The sequence below is a fragment of the Dendrobates tinctorius genome, unplaced genomic scaffold, assembly GCF_039654945.1.
Source record: "Dendrobates tinctorius isolate UK_male_01 unplaced genomic scaffold, ASM3965494v1 ptg000093l, whole genome shotgun sequence".
In the NCBI taxonomy this organism is placed as follows: Eukaryota; Metazoa; Chordata; class Amphibia; order Anura; family Dendrobatidae; genus Dendrobates; species Dendrobates tinctorius.
Window position 1 is genome coordinate 19,135,873 of NW_027361761.1, and position 18,076 is coordinate 19,153,948.

Sequence of the window (18,076 nt, forward strand, 5' to 3'; positions counted from 1 at the left end):
CAGTGGCATTCAAGAGTACATTATTTATAGCATTAACCCAGTAGTGACATTGTAGAGGAAAAAAAAGGGGGGAGGGGGTAAACGTATCAGATGGTGTCAGACATTATACTTGTAAGAAGGCCTGTGAATCATAGTCTTTATTTAACCCCTTGGGTGTCAGGGTATTGAGTTCGTGAATCCAAAAAGCCTCTCTCCTTTTTAATATGTTAATGCGGTTGCCTCCTCTGCGTGAGGTGTGAACCTGCTCAATGACTTGAAATTTTAATTGAGCAATGGTGTGGCCCGCAGTGATGAAATGATATGGGATGGGGAGAAGCATATTCTTGCACCTAATCGTAGACTTATGCTTGGATATGCGGTCTCTGATGTGTTGTGTGGTTTCCCCTACATAGAGTAAACCACACGGACATTTGATAATGTATACTACAAACGAGCTGTCGCAGGTGTAATATTCACGGATATTAAATTTTTTACCGGTATGGGGATGGTAGAAGAAATTACCTTTCTGTACGTTATTACATTGTGTGCATTGCAGGCAGGGGAAAGTGCCGAATTTAGGATCTGATAGAAAACGTTGTTGCTTTTTTAGAGGGCCAGGGGAGCCAATATCTGCTTTAATCAGAGTGTCACGGACATTCCGTGGTCTCCTAAAACACGGTAAAAAGGGTACTCTAAATGCCTCTACGTTCGGGTGAGCCGTAGATAGGAGATGCCAATGACGTCTAATGCTGGAATGAATACGATAAGCAAAGGGATGGTAGTCATGAACGAAAGAAATGCGATTGGTGGTCTTAGATTCCCTTGGGGGGGAAAAGTCCACATCATTTAACACACTCGTTGGATATCCCCTCTCAAGGAATTTTGTGCGCATTTCATCCATGCGTATTTTTTGAACCCCTGTGTTAGACACAATCCTCTGAACCCTTTTGAATTGTGACTTGGGGATCGCATTTTTCATTTTAGTGGGATGGAAGCTTTCGTAATGAAGCAAACTATTGCGATCAGTGGGTTTCCTATAGAGGTCAGTGGATAGGTGTCCCGAATCATCCTTCATGACTACCGTATCAAGGAAATTGATTTGTTCAAGGTGATAGGTCATGGTGAAGCTCAGTCCAAGCCAGGCTGTTTGTAACATGGAGAAGAAGGATTGTAGTGTATCTAATGATCCCCCCCAGGTACAGAAGATATCGTCGATATATCTCTTCCACACTAACGCATGAGTGCGGAAGAGACAGTCACGATATATGATGTGATCCTCCAAATGGGCCACGTAGCAATTTGCATACGGAGGTGCGGTGTTCGAGCCCATCGCAGTCCCCCTCGTCTGCAAATAATATTTGTCTTCAAAAAGAAAAAAATTCCTGGTTAAAATGATGGACAATAATTCACAGCATAGATTGGTTTGTTCAGGATGGAATTTGGATAGTTCCAGAAGTCTCCGCACTGACTGAATACCCTGTATGTGGGGAATGGATGTATATAGATCTTTTACATCAAAAGTGACAAGAATGGCATCTTTAGGGACATGGTCCAGAGTACGGATAACATCCAAAAAGGCCCCTGTATCAAGTAGAAAGGAGGGTGTCTGTTTGATGAGAGGTGTAAGAATTTTCTCTAGATATTTGGAGATGGGAGAGAAAATTGACTCCGTAGAGGCCACGATAGGTCTTCCTGGTGGGTTATCTAAGTTTTTATGTACTTTAGGCAGTATATAAAAAACCGGTGTAATGGGGAATTTTTTGGTTAGAAAATCACAAGTTTTGTTATCTAGGACTCCGCTCAAATTATATTTAGATAAGGTAGTTTGAATAATGTGTTTTATTTCGTTGGTGGGATCCCTCTCAAGTGGTAGATAAACCGAGGTGTCACTCAATTGGCGATGAACCTCACCCAAATACATTGTTTTGTCAAGGACAACAATGGCTCCCCCCTTATCTGCTGGTTTGATAATAATGTCTTTGTCGTCCTGTAAGGTTTTAAGAGCTTGTTGATCAAGTGCAGTAAGGTTGGATGGAAAATGCATGCGCCCTTTATGGATATCATCCCGCAGATTTTGGAAAGTGTTATCAATAAAAGAGATGAATGTCTCTAGGGCATGTGAGCCTGTGGGAGGTCTGAAGTTGCTTTTATTCCTCAGTCCTAGGCTATCTGAGGATAGCAAGAGAGGGTGTGGTGGTATAGTACTATTGTTGGTGCCAATAGCATTGGAGAAGTGCAATTTCAGCCTTAGTGATCTATAGAACCTCTGAAGGTCCATGTCAAGATTAAAGGTATTGTACCTATAACTTGGGCAGAAGGAAAGGCCTTTTTGTAAAACCCGGTATTCTGCTATACCTAAACTTTTAGAAGAGATATTGATTACCAACGGGTCATTACCTGCGAGAGAGTGATACGACCGGAGTCCATGTTTCTGTGTGGGTCTCTTCCCCTGCGGGTCCTCTTCTTTTCGTGTATCTGCGTCACTGGCCTAAAAAACGACTGTATGAGGCCTGTTTGTCGTGATCCGATCCCGAAGACGAGATGTCCGTGGTGGATCTGTAATTGGAGTAGGCATTGAAGTTCCCGGAGTTGTAAGATTCTCGCCATTTGTAGACTCTATTCTGTTCGTAATCTTCTGTGTCACGGGCAAACTTATTCCTCTTTCTGGTCTCGGTGTCTCGTCGGTGTTGATCGATGACACCCGGTATGTAGGGCATAGACAGCGGCATGATGGGGACCACCGTGGCAGGTGCTCCTCCTTGTGGTGCTGCGGGGTTGGCGGCGGCGTCTGCCGCTGCATCGCCTTGTGGCACTGACATTTTCTCCCCCTCAGTGAACGTTAGCCAGGGCCGGGGGTTGTAGGAGCTCACCGGCGGCCGCTTCACAGGCCCGATGCTCCGGGCTGTAGGCCTCAGCTCCTCCTCCTCTCGCGCGCTCTTCTCTCTTCCCGCGCGGCACTTCACTGCTTCGCGCTCTGTGGCAAGCTCCACCCACGAAGGCCTGCCTCTTTCTTCCCGCACGCGCCAAGCAGCGCGGCAATGGTGGCAACTGGCACCAAATTTCACACAGTTCACAATCACAGTCTATGGCACACAGGACCCGGGGATACCGGTGTTATGAGTTCATTTTCTGCTCCACCAGTTGAGAGTTCTTCTTCTGTTCTCCCTCTGGTGGTGACAGGAGGTAGTGAGGTTGGTTTAAGTGGTAGTGATCTGCTACCTGATGAGGAGGATAACGATTGGATCTCTGGAGTATGAGACTGGATAAAAGACAGCCGACGCCCTATCCTGATGCTGGTGATTCAGTCTGCTTCTCAGGTCTTGGACTTCAGCTCTCTTCCAGTCTTCTCAAGTTAAGTTTGTTTTTTGCTAATGTTCACACTTGCGCTTGTTGGTCAATTCAGTTTCTTGTGTGGTCAGCTTGCCCCTGCTGGGGCTATGCTGAACTTCCACTCCTATTTATCTGTATTTGCCAATTTGCCCTTTTGTCCCTTATTAGATTGGCCTCTTTTTGCTCTGTTTCAGAATATTTCAGAGTGCTGATATAGTGGGAGAAGTCTAGTGACTTCAGGGTTAATTTTGCTATCAGACGTGTTGGACATTATTTTGGTATGGTTTTTTGGCAGATTGCAGACAGTGGCTTTCCTTTCCTGTCCTTTCTAGTTAGTCGGGCCCCATCGTTTGCTCAGCCTATTTTCCTGCCTGTGTTTGTGTTTTCATCTTGCTTCACCGTCAATACATGTGTGGGGGCTATCTATTCCCTATTCCAGTAGCAGTAGCAGTGCCGATAGGGTAGGAAGCAGACACGACACAGCGGGGTGCAATTTCTGTACCTTTACTTGATAACTGCAGTCCAGGGTCCTGATTACAGATGGTATTGGAGCAGGCTAGCCTGGAAGCAACTCAGGGTTTCTCTGTCACAGACGGGCTGTGCAGTCTCCTTCCTAGCGCTTGTGTGGTGTGAAGCACTCCAGTACTCAGTTACTCTGAAGTTCCTCCTGTCAGATGTTCCTAGAACTCCCCTTGCACGGCAGACAGCTGTAGCCTCTCTCTCTGGGACTCCTCTCTCTCTGAATCCCCGGCTCTCTATCGGTTCTGCTGTTGTGCCTCAAGTCTTAGATGGGAGCAGGGCATCTACAGCCTCCTACTTCTCGGGTATCTGTGGCAGGACCGTTAGTATCCGTACCACCGTGGAGACCTGACTCCAGTTCTCTGCGCTCTCAAGCTGAGGGAGCTCGCCTTCTGCAGCTCAACCTCCAGCTTCTCGTTCCACGTCTGCACACTTCACCCTCCACAAACTAACTCCTACTTCCTCCTGGCCCACAGAGAGCACTCCTCCCCTCAATCCTGGGTCAGAGCTCCCCCTGCTGGCCAGGAGTGGAACTGTGTTGCATGTATGGATTGACTGTGAGAGAGACCCATATTGCCTCCAAGCCTGGCATTACCCTCCCCTGGAGGAAGGCAAAGCCAGTGTGGCGACAATACTCCTGGGGGTGCCACATACCTCCATGAGCATGTGCACCTCTGATGACGAGAAATGTGCACCTCCGATGGCGAGCATGTGCACCTCCGATGGCGAGCATGTGCACCTCCGATGACGAGCATCTGCACCTCCGATGACGAACATGTGCACCTCCGATGACGGGCATGTGTACCTCCGTTGATGGGCATGTGCACCTCCGATGACGACCATGTGCACCTCCGATGATGACCATGTGCACCTCCGATGACGAGCATGTGCACCTCCGATGACGAACATGTGCACCTCCGATGATGAGCATGTGAACCTCCGATGACGACCATGTGCACCTCCGATGACGAACATGTGCACCTCCGATGATGAGCATGTGAACCTCCGATGACGATCATGTGCACCTCCGATGATGAGCATGTGCACCTCCGATGACGAGCATGTGCACCTCCGATGACGAGCATGTGCACCTCCGATGACGAGCATGTGCACCTCCGATGACGAACATGTGCACCTCCGATGACGACCATGTGCACCTCCGATGACGAGCATGTGCACCTCCGATGACGAGCATGTGCACCTCCGATGACGAACATGTGCATCTCCGATGATGAGCATGTGCACCTCCGTTCCCTTCTAGACTAAGCCCGTCATTGTTTGTAGAGCCCCGTTCTCATTGGGGGTCACAGGTGTCGGACAGTAAATTATTCCCTCTTCTATGAATAGATGATAAATTAGAATAACCGTTTCTTAAATATGGGTTTTAGTTTTATTACTGTATCAGTACACAGCGGTTATGGGGCAGATATGAGGCTGTAGAGTTTGGGTCAGGAGACCCTTGGCCACAGGGAGCGTGATATACGGATGTCGGAATTCGTCCTAAATGTCAGGAAGGGGATTTCAGATCGCCATCCGGGATTAATGAACAATTGATTAGTGTTTTAATGAATTCTGTGCAGTAAAGTTCACCATTTGCCTCATGAGCCGGATTTTCGGAATGTCAGGATTATCAAATGCCAGGATCAAGGAAATTTAGTGACGTTTTCATTAAAAAAATAAAAATATAAAAACACACATTTACACATTTTATATTACAGGAAACATAAAAAATGGAAAAGATAGGCTATGATTAAGTTGTAAGATAATGCTGCAAAATGCAATAAAAAAACTGATGCTACACACTGGGATACACTTTGCCAGTCCCCATAGCCGCCATTACTGTATGGTGCAGTGCACAGTATTTTGCAATTTGCAGGGACGCGTGGAGCAGTCACGTGACATGTATACCCAGGAGTGGGTGTGTTATAGACGGAACGCAATCGACGGGCTTCGTTCTCAGGGAGGTGACACAAGTAACTGGAGACCGGAAGTGACGCGTAGCTGCTGTGGAGCACGCCGGGATTTGTAGTTTTATCCAGTTTCCTGACGTTGTGCAGCTCTCAGGACAAAAGGTGAGAGTGTCAGAGTGCATTGAGCGTCCTCTGCGCCTGATTATAGGGGGCAGGACAGTGTGAGCGCCAGACCCCACTATATATATGTGAAGACATGTGGGGGCGACACAGGGGTCGTGCATTGCACAAGTGCGTGTCTTTGCAGATTAGTACATGTCACAGGTGTATATGGGTCACTGGCTGCAGCGTTTAGTGACCAGGCGGAGGTGATTGCAAGCTCTTGCGTCAACGCTTTCTTTCTTTCTGATGACACGTCTGTTTTGCGCTTTTTTTTAAAGGGATTTTCCATTTTTCCGAGGCCGATCGTAGTTCTGCAGCTTTCTAATATACGTCTGCGAGAAGTTTAGTTAGGCCTCTTTCACACATCAGGTTTTCTGCTTCAGGCGCGATCCGGCGCTTTTGACTAAAACCGGATCCGTCGAAATGCAATGCCGGATCCGGTTTCCCCCCCATTGACTTGCATTAGAGCCGGATCGAGCCGGATGGCCATGCGTTTCATCCGATTTTCGCCGGATCCGGCAATGTGACACGATCCGGCGTCTGGAAAAAACGGTGACTGTAACGTTTTTTGTATCCGTCGAAAAAGCCGGACACAACGGATCCGGCGTGTCCGGCTTTTTTATACAATGAAAGCCTATGAGCGCCGCAATGCGCCTGATCCGGCGACAGCCGGATCCGGCTTTTTTGGTCTGAGCATGCTCAGTAGCTCTGCCCACAGGACATATATAAAAGCAAGACAATGGGACCCTCAGCCACACCCAACATGCCACCCAAGCCAAGAACCAGGAGCAGGAGAAGGCAGCAGACATCTGCAGCAGCAGCACCATCAGCACCACCCCAAATGGAGCAGCATGCTGAACAACGGGAGGGGAGTCCAGCAGCAGATGAGAGACGGTAATTATCAAATCCCCCATTCCTCCAAACTAGGGCTATGGAATATCAAGATATTCATTGGCCCTTTGTTTCTCTTTATTCAACAGCCGCCCAATAGATGCAGCAGCAGCAGCAGCAGCAATGGCAGCAGCTGGAACACCACCCACAGGCATGGAGTGTGGCCACCAGGAAGACAGCACATCTTCTTCTGGGAGCCCTCCCTCGCATCGTCAGAGTTTGACGGTAAGTTTTTATTTCCAAAATCCATCATCTCTGTAATATATGTCTATTCATTGCCTTTTATTTCAAAACAGGAATCACAAGATGAAGAGGAGCTCCCAGAAGAAGAAGGAAGGGGTGGACAGACACCTGGAGTGGGCTCACAATTGGTAAGTTTTTTGCATCAAACGCAGAAACACAACATCACACTACACACAACACATAGAAAACAATGTTCTGCAGACCACACACAGCAAACAAATGCCTACATCCAAAGACATAACATTTTTTGTTTTCTTCTCTAGTCTTCCCAATCTGGTGCTCGGCCAAGAGGTCCTCGCAGTGCCTCCCAGGGTCGTCGGCGACAGCAACGCGGCGGTCACCAGCGTGTAAGTATAAACATTTTTGCTTTGTTTTTTTGCACTTTTTATTTCATTTCTTTTGTGGAGGCTAATTATGTTATTTTTGTCTTTTTCTTTAACAGCCTTCACAGCGTGCTCCCAACTCTGACGGTGAGGATGGAGGAATCGATGCGGACCGCCTCATCGATCTCGTCAGAGAAAGGGAGCCGCTCTGGAATATGGCTGACCGCCGCCACGCTGACCTGATCGTTACCCGACGACTCTGGGAGGAAATCTGTTCGCTCCTTGTGGGCCGCTGGGAGGACCTCGAAGCTCGGGCCCAGATTAAAGAGCGTAAGTATATACAGTACCGGTTGCTTGATGTAAACCAGTGTTTCCCGAACTCCAGTCCTCGTGGTCCCCACGGATCATGTGTTCAGGATTTCTATTTACTTTGGAAATCCTGAAAACATGACCCCTGGGGACCATGAGGACTGGAGTTTGGGAAACACTGATGTTGTATACTAACCACTTTGTCCTTTCTCGTTTCAGGGGAGAGAATTGTGAATCGGTGGCGGTCTGTGAGGGATCGTTTCAAGAAGGAGTTCAATAAAGAGATGCGGGCCCCGAGTGGATCTGGAGGACGCAGGAGCAAGTAGAAGTACGCACGAGCCCTGTCGTTCCTCCGGGAGACAATGCTCACCAGAAGGTAAATATTACACACCACATGTGACAAAAAAATGTTTAGATGTAACTTTTTTTTTTCAGCCAGGGCCATACCATGTCACTATTTTAATTGTTTTTTTTTTCTCTTTATTCCACAGCACGGTGAGCAGCACTCGGGAGCCTGCACGGTTGGACCCTTCTGAGGCGATCCCTGAGGAGACCGGCACCGAGGGACACTTCGACCGCCCCGGTACATCTGCACCTTCCCAGCCTTCCCACACATTCGACCCATCAGTCCCATCCACCAGCACAGGAGCATCGTGGCCGCCTACATTACATGAAGCTGCTGGTGAGGAGATCGCTTTCCCTTTACCCCACCCTTCTGCCCCTGCCACCTCTAGTACACCTGCGGGTACTGGGCGGCAGCGGCAGAGGGGTCAGGAAAAGACTTATGCGCCAGAGTTCTTCCATCTGAATGCATCTTTCCAGAACTGTCTAAAAGTCTTGTCAGAGCAAATCTCCGCAGGCTTTCAGCAGATCAACTCCAGCATTCTGGAGGTGAAGACACTTCTGCAAACCATGCATTCAGAAGCAAGATCTTCGCCAAACCACACCTTTTTCAGGTCTGTTGTGGAGCGCATGGAAACGCTCTCTCCTGCCCAGCAGATGCATGTAATGCATTCGTGCCACGGTGCTCTACAGCAGGTTACCTCCCAACCTCCACCTCCCACCACTGTAGTTCCTCCACCTGCACCCCCTCCAGCCACTTTCCATCCTCCCCCTCCTATTACATCTGCACCCCCTCCAGCCACTTTCCATCCTCCCCCTTCTATTACATCTGCACCCCCTCCAGCCACTTTCCATCCTCCCCCTCCTATTACATCTACACCCCCTCCAGCCACTTTCCATCCTCCCCCTCCTATTACATACCATCCACCTCCCCAGCACCATCCACCTCCCCAGCACCATCCACCTCCCCAGCACCATCCACCTCCCCAGCACCATCCACCTCCCCAGCACCATCCACCTCCCCAGCACCATCCACCTCCCCAGTACCATCAACCTCCCCAGTACCAGCAAACTCCCCAGTACCAGCAAACTCCCCAGTACCAGCAAACTCCCCCGTACCAGACATCTCCCCACTTCCAGCAACCTGCCCCGTACCAAACTCCTTCCCCATACAACTTGCCATCAACATCATCTGCTCCTACAGTCCCTGCCCAACCCTCACTCCACCACCCACCACCTCTTCTGCTTCCCACATGTCCACCCATTCTGTAGTTTTTTCCACACCTTCACCTCTAACTGTTCCTTCCCCACCACGATCCCAGTCCTCTCTCCACACTCCCAGTGTCGAAGTGTCCCGCAGCCCCTCCAGCAGTATTTCCACCACACACTACACAGATTTATAATGTGTGTATTTTAATAAAAATGACCAGTTTTATGGTTTCAAAGCTTTATTAAACAAGTTTATTAAAATTTTAAAAAAGTTTACTAAAAAAAACATTTTTCAATAAAAGTTAAATTATTTTACACTGGTTGTCTGTCATTTCTTTCTGCTGCGAAAAAGGTTAAATACAGGGTATTTAAAAGGTGAAATGGTATTCAAAACTAGGTATATAACTGTGGGTAAATTTTAGCTTTTTGCCACAGTTGTGTTCCTGGTTGTGTTTGAAGCAAAGTATTTCACCTAAAAAGTTGTGTTTATTGTTGGTGATTTCCTACCAATGTACACAACTTTTGTTAAAAGGTGAAATACTTTGCATAAAACACAACCAGGTACACACCTGTGGCCTAAAGCTAAAAATAGAGACCATGACAAGATAGCCAACTTTGGTTGGCAAAGGTATATACTGTTGGTCCAGAAGGTACACAAGTTTGGTTAGGGCACAAATCTTTCACACTCTGTCATCCTGCCAGTGTACTCTGCCTTGAGGTGACATAAAGTATATTGCAAAATTGTCCCTCATTACTGAAACCGTCACAGAACTTCTAGTGGTAATGTCATGGTAATCTTGCAAGGTGGTTTCTTCAGAGGTGTCCTCAATGGAAATGGGTTCCTTGCAGATAACAAAATTGTGGAGTACCACGCACGCTTTGATCACCTCGTCCACAGTTTCTGTCTTGAGGTTGATCGCAGTCAATAGGATCCGCCATTTGGCTGTCAGAATACCAAAGGTACATTCAACCATTCTTCTTGCTCTTGTGAGGCGGTAATTAAAAATGCGTTTTGGTCTTGTCAATCCTCTGCTACAGTAGGGTTTCAAAAGGTGTTCTGACAGCTGGAAGGCTTCATCCCCTACACAGACAAATGGCATAGGTGGACCAGATGTTTGCGGCAGCGGTCTAGGTGGTGGGAACTGGAAGGTGTTTCCATACAGTTTACGCCCCATGGCAGACAGTTTGAAAACTTGAGAGTCATTGGAGCGGCCATAGGCCCCAATATCAACCGCAATAAATTTGTATTCCGCGTCAGCGATGGCCATGAGGACAATTGAAAAATATTTCTTGTAATTGAAATATTCCGATCCCGATCCGGCTGGCTTTACAATGCGGATATGTTTCCCGTCCACAGCGCCCAAGCAGTTGGGAAACTGACATATCTGTTGAAACTTGTCAGCAATTTCAATCCACCTCTCTGTTGTGGGCTCTGGTAAAAACTCTTCAGCTAAGGAGTCCCACAGTGCACGGCATGTGTACTTCACAATTCCAGATATGGTGGAAATCCCGAGTCTGTACTGGAAATGCAGTGACGAAAGGGATTCTCCAGTTGCAAGAAATCTGTGGGGAATTAAAAAACAATAAATTAGTTTTAAATCACAGCATTACATACCAAAACTGAGCTATAACACTTGGAGATACAAACTACCACCAACAAGATTGCAGTGAAAGTGTGCTCTGATGCGAGCATATCCAATAAATGTGGCTTACCTTAAAGTCACCATCAGACGCTCTGCGGGTGACACGGAGAAGCGGCAATAGGTGTCCGCTTTTCTTATGAGGTGTGCAATGCGCTCCACCAAGTAATCAAAATTCTCCATTTTCATCCGAACATATCCTAAAAATTTATCCGGGTTTCGTCGAAGGTCCATGCAGAGTGTAGAATAGACCCCACGCGTCATTCTCTTGGCTGTGATGGGGTGGATCCACAAACGTCGTCTACGATGCCTGATGCGCTGCTGTCTCGCTCTCTCCTTCTCCAGAACAATCACCCTCAAACGATTCGCCTCCGCTGTAAAATCCGCCAAATTCTTCAAAATATTTCCAATCACAACATCCATCTTCGCCAGTAACTTGCTCTTCTCTCCAACCTGCACTTTCTCCTCTACAACCTGTCAAAGAAGGGCTGTAGGAACATGCTATATATAGTTTTCCAGTAGCCAATCCCGTTCGGAAGGCCACAAGGGTCAATTTTAAAAACCGGATCCGGCGTAATCCGTCGAAAAACGGATAGAAAAACGGATGAGACGGATCCGGTTTTGTCTGTCAAGAAAAAGACGGATCCGGCAGAAAAACGGATCCGTCACATCCGGTTTTACTAAACATTTGCCGGATCCGGCGTTCTGGCACGACGCCGGATCGCGCCTGACGCCGAAAACCTGATGTGTGAAAGTAGCCTAAAGTAACGACGAAACTGCTGCAAAAAAAATCTATAATTATACAGCCATTAAATCCTAGTTGTTTGTAGTCTGTAACCGTGGAGACGCGTTGTTCTGCATAGGAGCTGCAAGAGGCAGATTTTTTAATTTTAATTTATTTTTATTTTTTTAAATCAAAGTTGTTGGCAGAGCTACTTTTATTTTGGATGTGCCTGAGCGATAAAATAAAGGCAAAGGTGGATGGAGCCTAGATACAGTTTTATGGTACAAGTAAAATATGTTTGTATCATAAAATGACGGCATCTTGTTAGTACTCCGAAATGGAGCTAATAAAACATGACGCCGCCATAGGAAAAAACAAGTCCTCACACAGCGGCATCACAAGAATGATCGTCACAGAACAGGGCAACTACCAAATTATCATTACTATATTTATTGTTGTTATTTATTTATTTTTTAATTTTCCTCCATGTGACCGCAGACTTGTGAATCCTCACATGATGTGCTCTGTGATGATTGTTGGGGACCGGTAGCGGCCGGTCATGTGACCCTAATTATGCGATCTGTCACATTCCGACTAGACGCATCCAGCGTCTCTTTATACACTTGCATTGAGTGCAGCTGCGCACGTCTGGTCGGCATGTGACCGCGTGCACACTAATCGTATATTGGGGGGGTCACATCACCGCCATCACTGGAGAATCCTCGCAGTGTGCCGGATGTCTGCGGTCACACAGAGTGACAGTGTCTGCAGACTTGTAGCCCCGTTACTCACCGTGTAATGATTCCGTCTGTTTCCTTTGGCAGCTGCTGTGACTTCTGGTTCTCCGATCATGCTGCGGGTGAGAGTGCAGCATCTGCTGTGGGGAAGGATCTGCGGATCGTATTGTCCTGTCATTGTCCGCAGCGGTCGCCTCCCTTCTGCACGGAGCCATCAAACCTTACATCCAGAATGGGCAGCCCTGGCCAAGAAGCAGCTAAAAGGCAAAGATCCAGAGAGCCTAAGATGGCACACACCGGAGGGTATAGTGGTAAAGCCTCTGTACACCAAGAGGGACACGGCAGAGCTCCCCGAGGAGCTCCCAGGGGTCAGTCCATTCACCCGAGGCCCGTACCCCACCATGTACACACACCGGCCCTGGACCATCCGGCAGTACGCCGGCTTCAGCACCGTGGAGGAGAGCAACAAGTTCTATAGGGACAACATAAAGGGTAAGGCGGCCGTCGCCTTGTGAGAGATTTACATTGGCGTTCGGTCACAGAAACAATGCTGGACTATCACACTTTCTGTATTATTGGATGATAGATTAACCTCTTAGCAACCAGCATTTTCTGCTTCCGCATTGGCCAGTTCGGATATTTCTTCTGATGTGCCATCATTTTGCCACGGTGCTTCACAAGGCGACCCTACTCCATACTGCAATCAGGGGGGTCAGATGCTTCTTTTTGGTAGCCAGGGACCCCATAAATACCCCTAGATCCAGCATAAGCATCTGCTCATTAGTCATTGCCAAAGTATCAAAGTAAATAAAGTGCCCCTCCTTATATCCCGAAAATCATTAGATGAATACATGATGGCCTCCTAGGGAAGCAAGGTAAATTGTCAACTTTATCGCCTAGTAAATGATGGGGGAAATAAATGGCGTAAAGGCTGCTTCTCTGAGCTTCCACTCCCCAAAAATAGAAAATGATATACATTCCTCAGTCAATTCTATGGATCCCAGCATTTAGGGCGTCCCGTAGAAAAACACAAGCCCTGATCAGGCGGTGCTGAAAGGAGAAAGTAGACAAGTCATGGCTCTCAAGATGCTGCGACCTAAGGCCCCTTTCACGCGTCTCCAGTAAGTGTGGTGACATTTTTCACTTGTACTGGACACATTTACACAAGTAGACCCATTTAAATCTATTGGGCTGCGCACATGTCCGGAATCATGTAACTGTCCCTTTAATAATGGAAAGATATTGGCCCCAAGTCAGATCTGCAATATATCTGTGCACAATAAACATAATACCGTATATATTAAAACTCTATGTAAGTAATAGGCGCCAAGGGTCATTAATACATGCTCTAGGTTTCTAGCTTATTGTACATATATTTAGCTAATAAATGAAGAAAAAAATGGCATGGGGTCCCCCCCTGTTTTTAATAACCAGCCAAGAAAAAGCAGACATCTGTGAGCTGGTCTTATTAGTCTGGGAAGGGACCAATATCCATGGACCTTCCCGGCCTATTAATATTGGCCCCCAGATGTCTGCTTTGCCTTTACTGGTTATTAAAAATAGGGGACTTCATTATTAATCACTGGACGTGGTATCAGCGGACATTACACAGCTGACAACAACCCCAAAACCACAACCCTGATTGCCTGCACAACACTCAATCAAGAAAAGCCAAGGCTAAGCACCCGAATTGGCGCATCTAATGGATGGGCCATTTCTTTTATTAGGCTGGGAAGGGGCCAATATCCATGGACCTTCCCAACTTATTAATATCAGAACGCAGCTATCGGCTTAGCCTTTGCTGGTTATTCAAAATAGCCGAGACCCCACGTCATTTTTTTTTTTTTTTTAGGGGTCTCCATTTTTAATAACCAGTAAATGCAGAGCAGACATCTGTGAGCTGTTATTAATAAGCTGGGAACTACCGTGGATATTGCCCGCTTACCAGACTAAGAAGACCAGCTCACAGCTGTCTGCTTTCCCTTAGCTGTTTATTAAAAATAAGGGAGCTCGCACTCCATTTTTTTCATTTTTTTTTTTTTTTTGTTAAATACATGTATTTTGTATATCTCATGAACATGTACTTTTCTCTCTTTGCACAGCGAACACCTAAACATCTGTCATTTCCATTCTAATCTAGTACATGTCATACTGATGGTTCACACAGATGACACATGGAGAGCCCCGGTACTGGTTTTTCAAATACCATCTCAATGCCCTATACCAATGAGCAAACATAAACAAAGCCTGACCAACTCAATGCCCAACCAGTGTGTTAGGTAAACAATGCCTGACCAATTCATTAGACCTCCCCCGCTGTTTTTACATTTGCAGTTATGTATTTTTCAGGAACTTTTTCATTCAGAATAGTCACTATTTTTTCAGACTTTAAAAAAACTTTTCCCCCTAAATAATTTGAAAAAATTGTCCTTATTTCTAAATATGTTTTCCGGTGTCACATGCGTCTTGCATTGGTGGCCTAACACTTTGTATTGGTAACGCTTGTATGGTGGAAGCAAAGCTGAACTTTGGGATCCTGAAAACCGCACCAAAAGATGCAGCAAGACCTTTTCTTTTTTGTCTGCAGCTTGTTTACTGCCAAGAGTTTGGGTTTTGGCAACCGCATAAAAAAATCAATGTGTGAACACAGCCTCAATCGAGCCAAACCACAAAAAACATAATTGTATAGCTGTGAGGGTTTGAGGCTCTGTTCCAAGTTTCGCTGATGAGTCTCTTGGTTCCTGGTTTTTCACCCTGATATTTGCACTTGATTTTCTCGCAGCCGGTCAGCAGGGATTATCCGTGGCCTTTGACCTGGCCACCCACCGAGGATACGACTCTGACAACCCTAGAGTTCACGGAGATGTGGGCATGGCTGGGGTGGCTATCGACACAGTAGAAGACACCAAGATGCTTTTTGATGGCATTCCCCTGGAGAAGATGTCCGTGTCCATGACCATGAATGGTGCCGTCATCCCTATCCTGGCTATGTTCGTAGTCACAGGGCAGGAGCAGGGCTGTCCTCAGGAGAAGCTGACCGGGACTATCCAGAATGACATCTTGAAGGAGTTTATGGTCAGGAACACCTATATATTTCCTCCAGGGCCGTCCATGAAAATCATCGCCGATATCTTCCAGTACACATCTCAGGTGAGGAAACCATTACCTAGATCCTGATGAATATCCCGTCTGCAGTCCGGACCCTGGTCTTCTGCTCCGCTTATGTGTCTGTAAGGTTGCATACACATGGTCGTGTTTCACTGACTTTATATTGACTGGACCGACCACAGGTCTCCTGACCCATCAGAAAAAAATGTGTCCATCTTCTCCATTGTGTCAGTCCATGGAAATCGGACTGCACTCAAATGTCACCTGGGTGCAGTCCGATGGTTTCTACGCTCTCATTGACTTGAATAGCTGAATCGGATCCAATTCGGGCATGTATCAAATTTTTTTTTGTTCTGGCTGGTGTGGTCCAACGTAAAAGCTGGACATGTGCACAGCCCATTGGTCCGAGTGTGATGTGATGTTTTGTCAGATCGCACTTGGATCCATTATACCGTCCTCGGTGCCTGCCCTTAGACCCCGATTCATCAACCAGCTTTCTCCAGTTTTCTGACATAAAAATGCACGAAATATTGCAACTTTTTTGCACATCAAGCAGTGCAAAAAAAAAAATGGTGAGTTTTGTATTCTTAAGCCAGAATGATAAATTTAAAAAAAAAATGGTGAGGGGCGTGTAGTGGAGTGTAGTGGTGAGGGGCACGTAGTGGAGTGTAGCGCTGAGGGGCACGTAGTGGCTCTTACTGGTGAGGGGTGCATAGTGGTGAGGGGCGCGTAGTGGTGAGGGGCGCGTAGTGGCTTGTATTGGTGAGGGGCGCGTAATGAAGCGTAGCGCTGAGGGTCGCATAATGAAGCGTAGCGCTGAGGGGCGCGTAGTGGCTCTTACTGGTGAGGGGTGCATAGTGGTGAGGGGCGTGTAGTGGCTTGTAGTGGTGAGGGACTTGTAGTGGTGAGGGGCGCGTAGTGGTGAGGGACTTGTGGTGAGGGGCGCGTAGTGGAGCGTAGCGGTGAGGGGCGCGTAGTGGAGCGTAGCGGTGAGGGGCGCGTAGTGGAGCGTAGCGGTGAGGGGCGCGTAGTGGAATTCATCAAGATCTGCAGCACACAATGTGAAGCTTACTGTTGCCACATGGGTTTTTTTTGCCTTCCTCTGGATCAACATGTTAGGGCAAGTTAGGATAGGATATGGGTTGAACTAGATGGACTTAAAGTCTCCCTTCAGCCTTAATAACTATGTAAAAGTGGCCTAAATTACATCCGATATGCACTTCCGTCGCTGACATTTCTGGCGACGGCTCCCGGCCGCTGAATGATGACTTGCCCGCCCCTCAGTGAATTCTTTGTGTCTTATTCCAGTGCACAGTTCATATGAATCGTGTTGCTGCGTTTATCAGACATGGTTCTGTATTCATATATGGTAATGAGGCGCTCGGTGCACCCTGGGCGTGGCTATACTGTTCAAGCAACTTCCCACCTGCGTGTTCTCCATCTATTTCCACCCTCCTCTGGCTCCTGTAGTCAGAGCAGCAATAGTGACCTCGGGCCATCAGATCACATCCCCGCTGCAGCCAGTCACTGAGCTCCGTGAACCTGCTGATGTGGACAGCAGGAGCCGCTAAGTTCTGATTGGCTGCAGCAGTCGTATAAGCTGTCCATATGGGCCAAGCCACTGCGCTCCAAGATTGGCTGCAGCAGTAATGTGAGCTGCCAACGTGATGTCACCACTGCAGCCAAAACATGGAGACCGGAGCGGAAGGGGGGTTGTATTGCCTGTGTTGTTACTTTTGGGGTACATTTTTCTAAATATGGAAAACCCCTTTAAATTCCAGCCCACTAAGCACGAGGGTGGTCTGTTTGACTTCCCTGTCCATAAGTCCCACAGGGGAGCTGCAAGGTACGGTGGTGATGCTTGTTCTGTGATAAGGGGGTCTCCTACTACCTGACCCTATTACGCAGTGGAGCACACATCCCTATCTCACCCGGCAGCACTAACGCTCTGGCACGGCAGCTTCTGCCTGCAGACCTAGCGCTCGCTGGGTGTGTGACCACCATATCATTGTCCATGGGGGTCTGCTGTCACCTAGAAGGCTGCACGTCTCCTCAGTACCTGCAGACATGAGTGCGGCTCCTCTCCTGGCACAGATTAGGCCACATCTCAGCACTGCTCCTAACATTTCCACTCCTGGTTTATCTCACCAGCACATGCCAAAATTCAACTCCATCTCCATCAGCGGGTATCACATGCAGGAAGCCGGCGCTGACGCTGTTCTGGAGCTGGCGTATACCGTAGCGGATGGGCTGGAGTACTGCCGAACAGGGCTGATGGCCGGGCTCACCATCGATGAGTTTGCACCCAGGTGAGAACTGTGACTTCGTGTAATGTTAGTGCAGAATGGTGAGTGCAGCTCTGGGGTATAATACAGGATGTAACTCAGGATCAGTAATGTAATGTATGTACACAGTGACTGCACCAGCAGAATAGTGAGCGCAGCTCTGGGGTATAATACAGGATGTAACTCAGGATAAGTAATGTAATGTATATACACAGTGACTGCACCAGCAGAATAGTGAGTGCAGCTCTGGAGTATAATACAGGATGTAACTCAGGATCAGTAATGTAATGTATGTACACAGAGACTGCACCAGCAGAATAGTGAGTGCAGCTCTGGAGTATAATGCAGGATGTAACTCAGGATCA

The 18,076-nt window shown here is 47.5% G+C and overlaps 1 protein-coding gene across 4 annotated transcripts in view; it reads left to right on the forward strand.

Annotated features, from left to right (window-relative positions):
- The first annotated feature begins 5,762 nt into the window (after nucleotides 1-5,762).
- Nucleotides 5,763-18,076, forward strand: part of MMUT (methylmalonyl-CoA mutase) — a 67,267-nt gene continuing 54,953 nt past the window's right edge. For 2 of the 4 annotated variants that reach the window (XR_012234295.1, XM_073586516.1), the window contains exons 1-4: nucleotides 5,763-5,900; nucleotides 12,406-12,810; nucleotides 15,101-15,468; nucleotides 17,578-17,735. Coding sequence is in view for 3 of the 4 variants with exons in the window: in XM_073586516.1 (XP_073442617.1) it covers nucleotides 12,432-12,810; nucleotides 15,101-15,468; nucleotides 17,578-17,735 (905 nt within the window). In the remaining variant the exon portion in view is untranslated. The other 2 variants (XM_073586517.1, XM_073586518.1) reach the window with 2 other exon arrangements.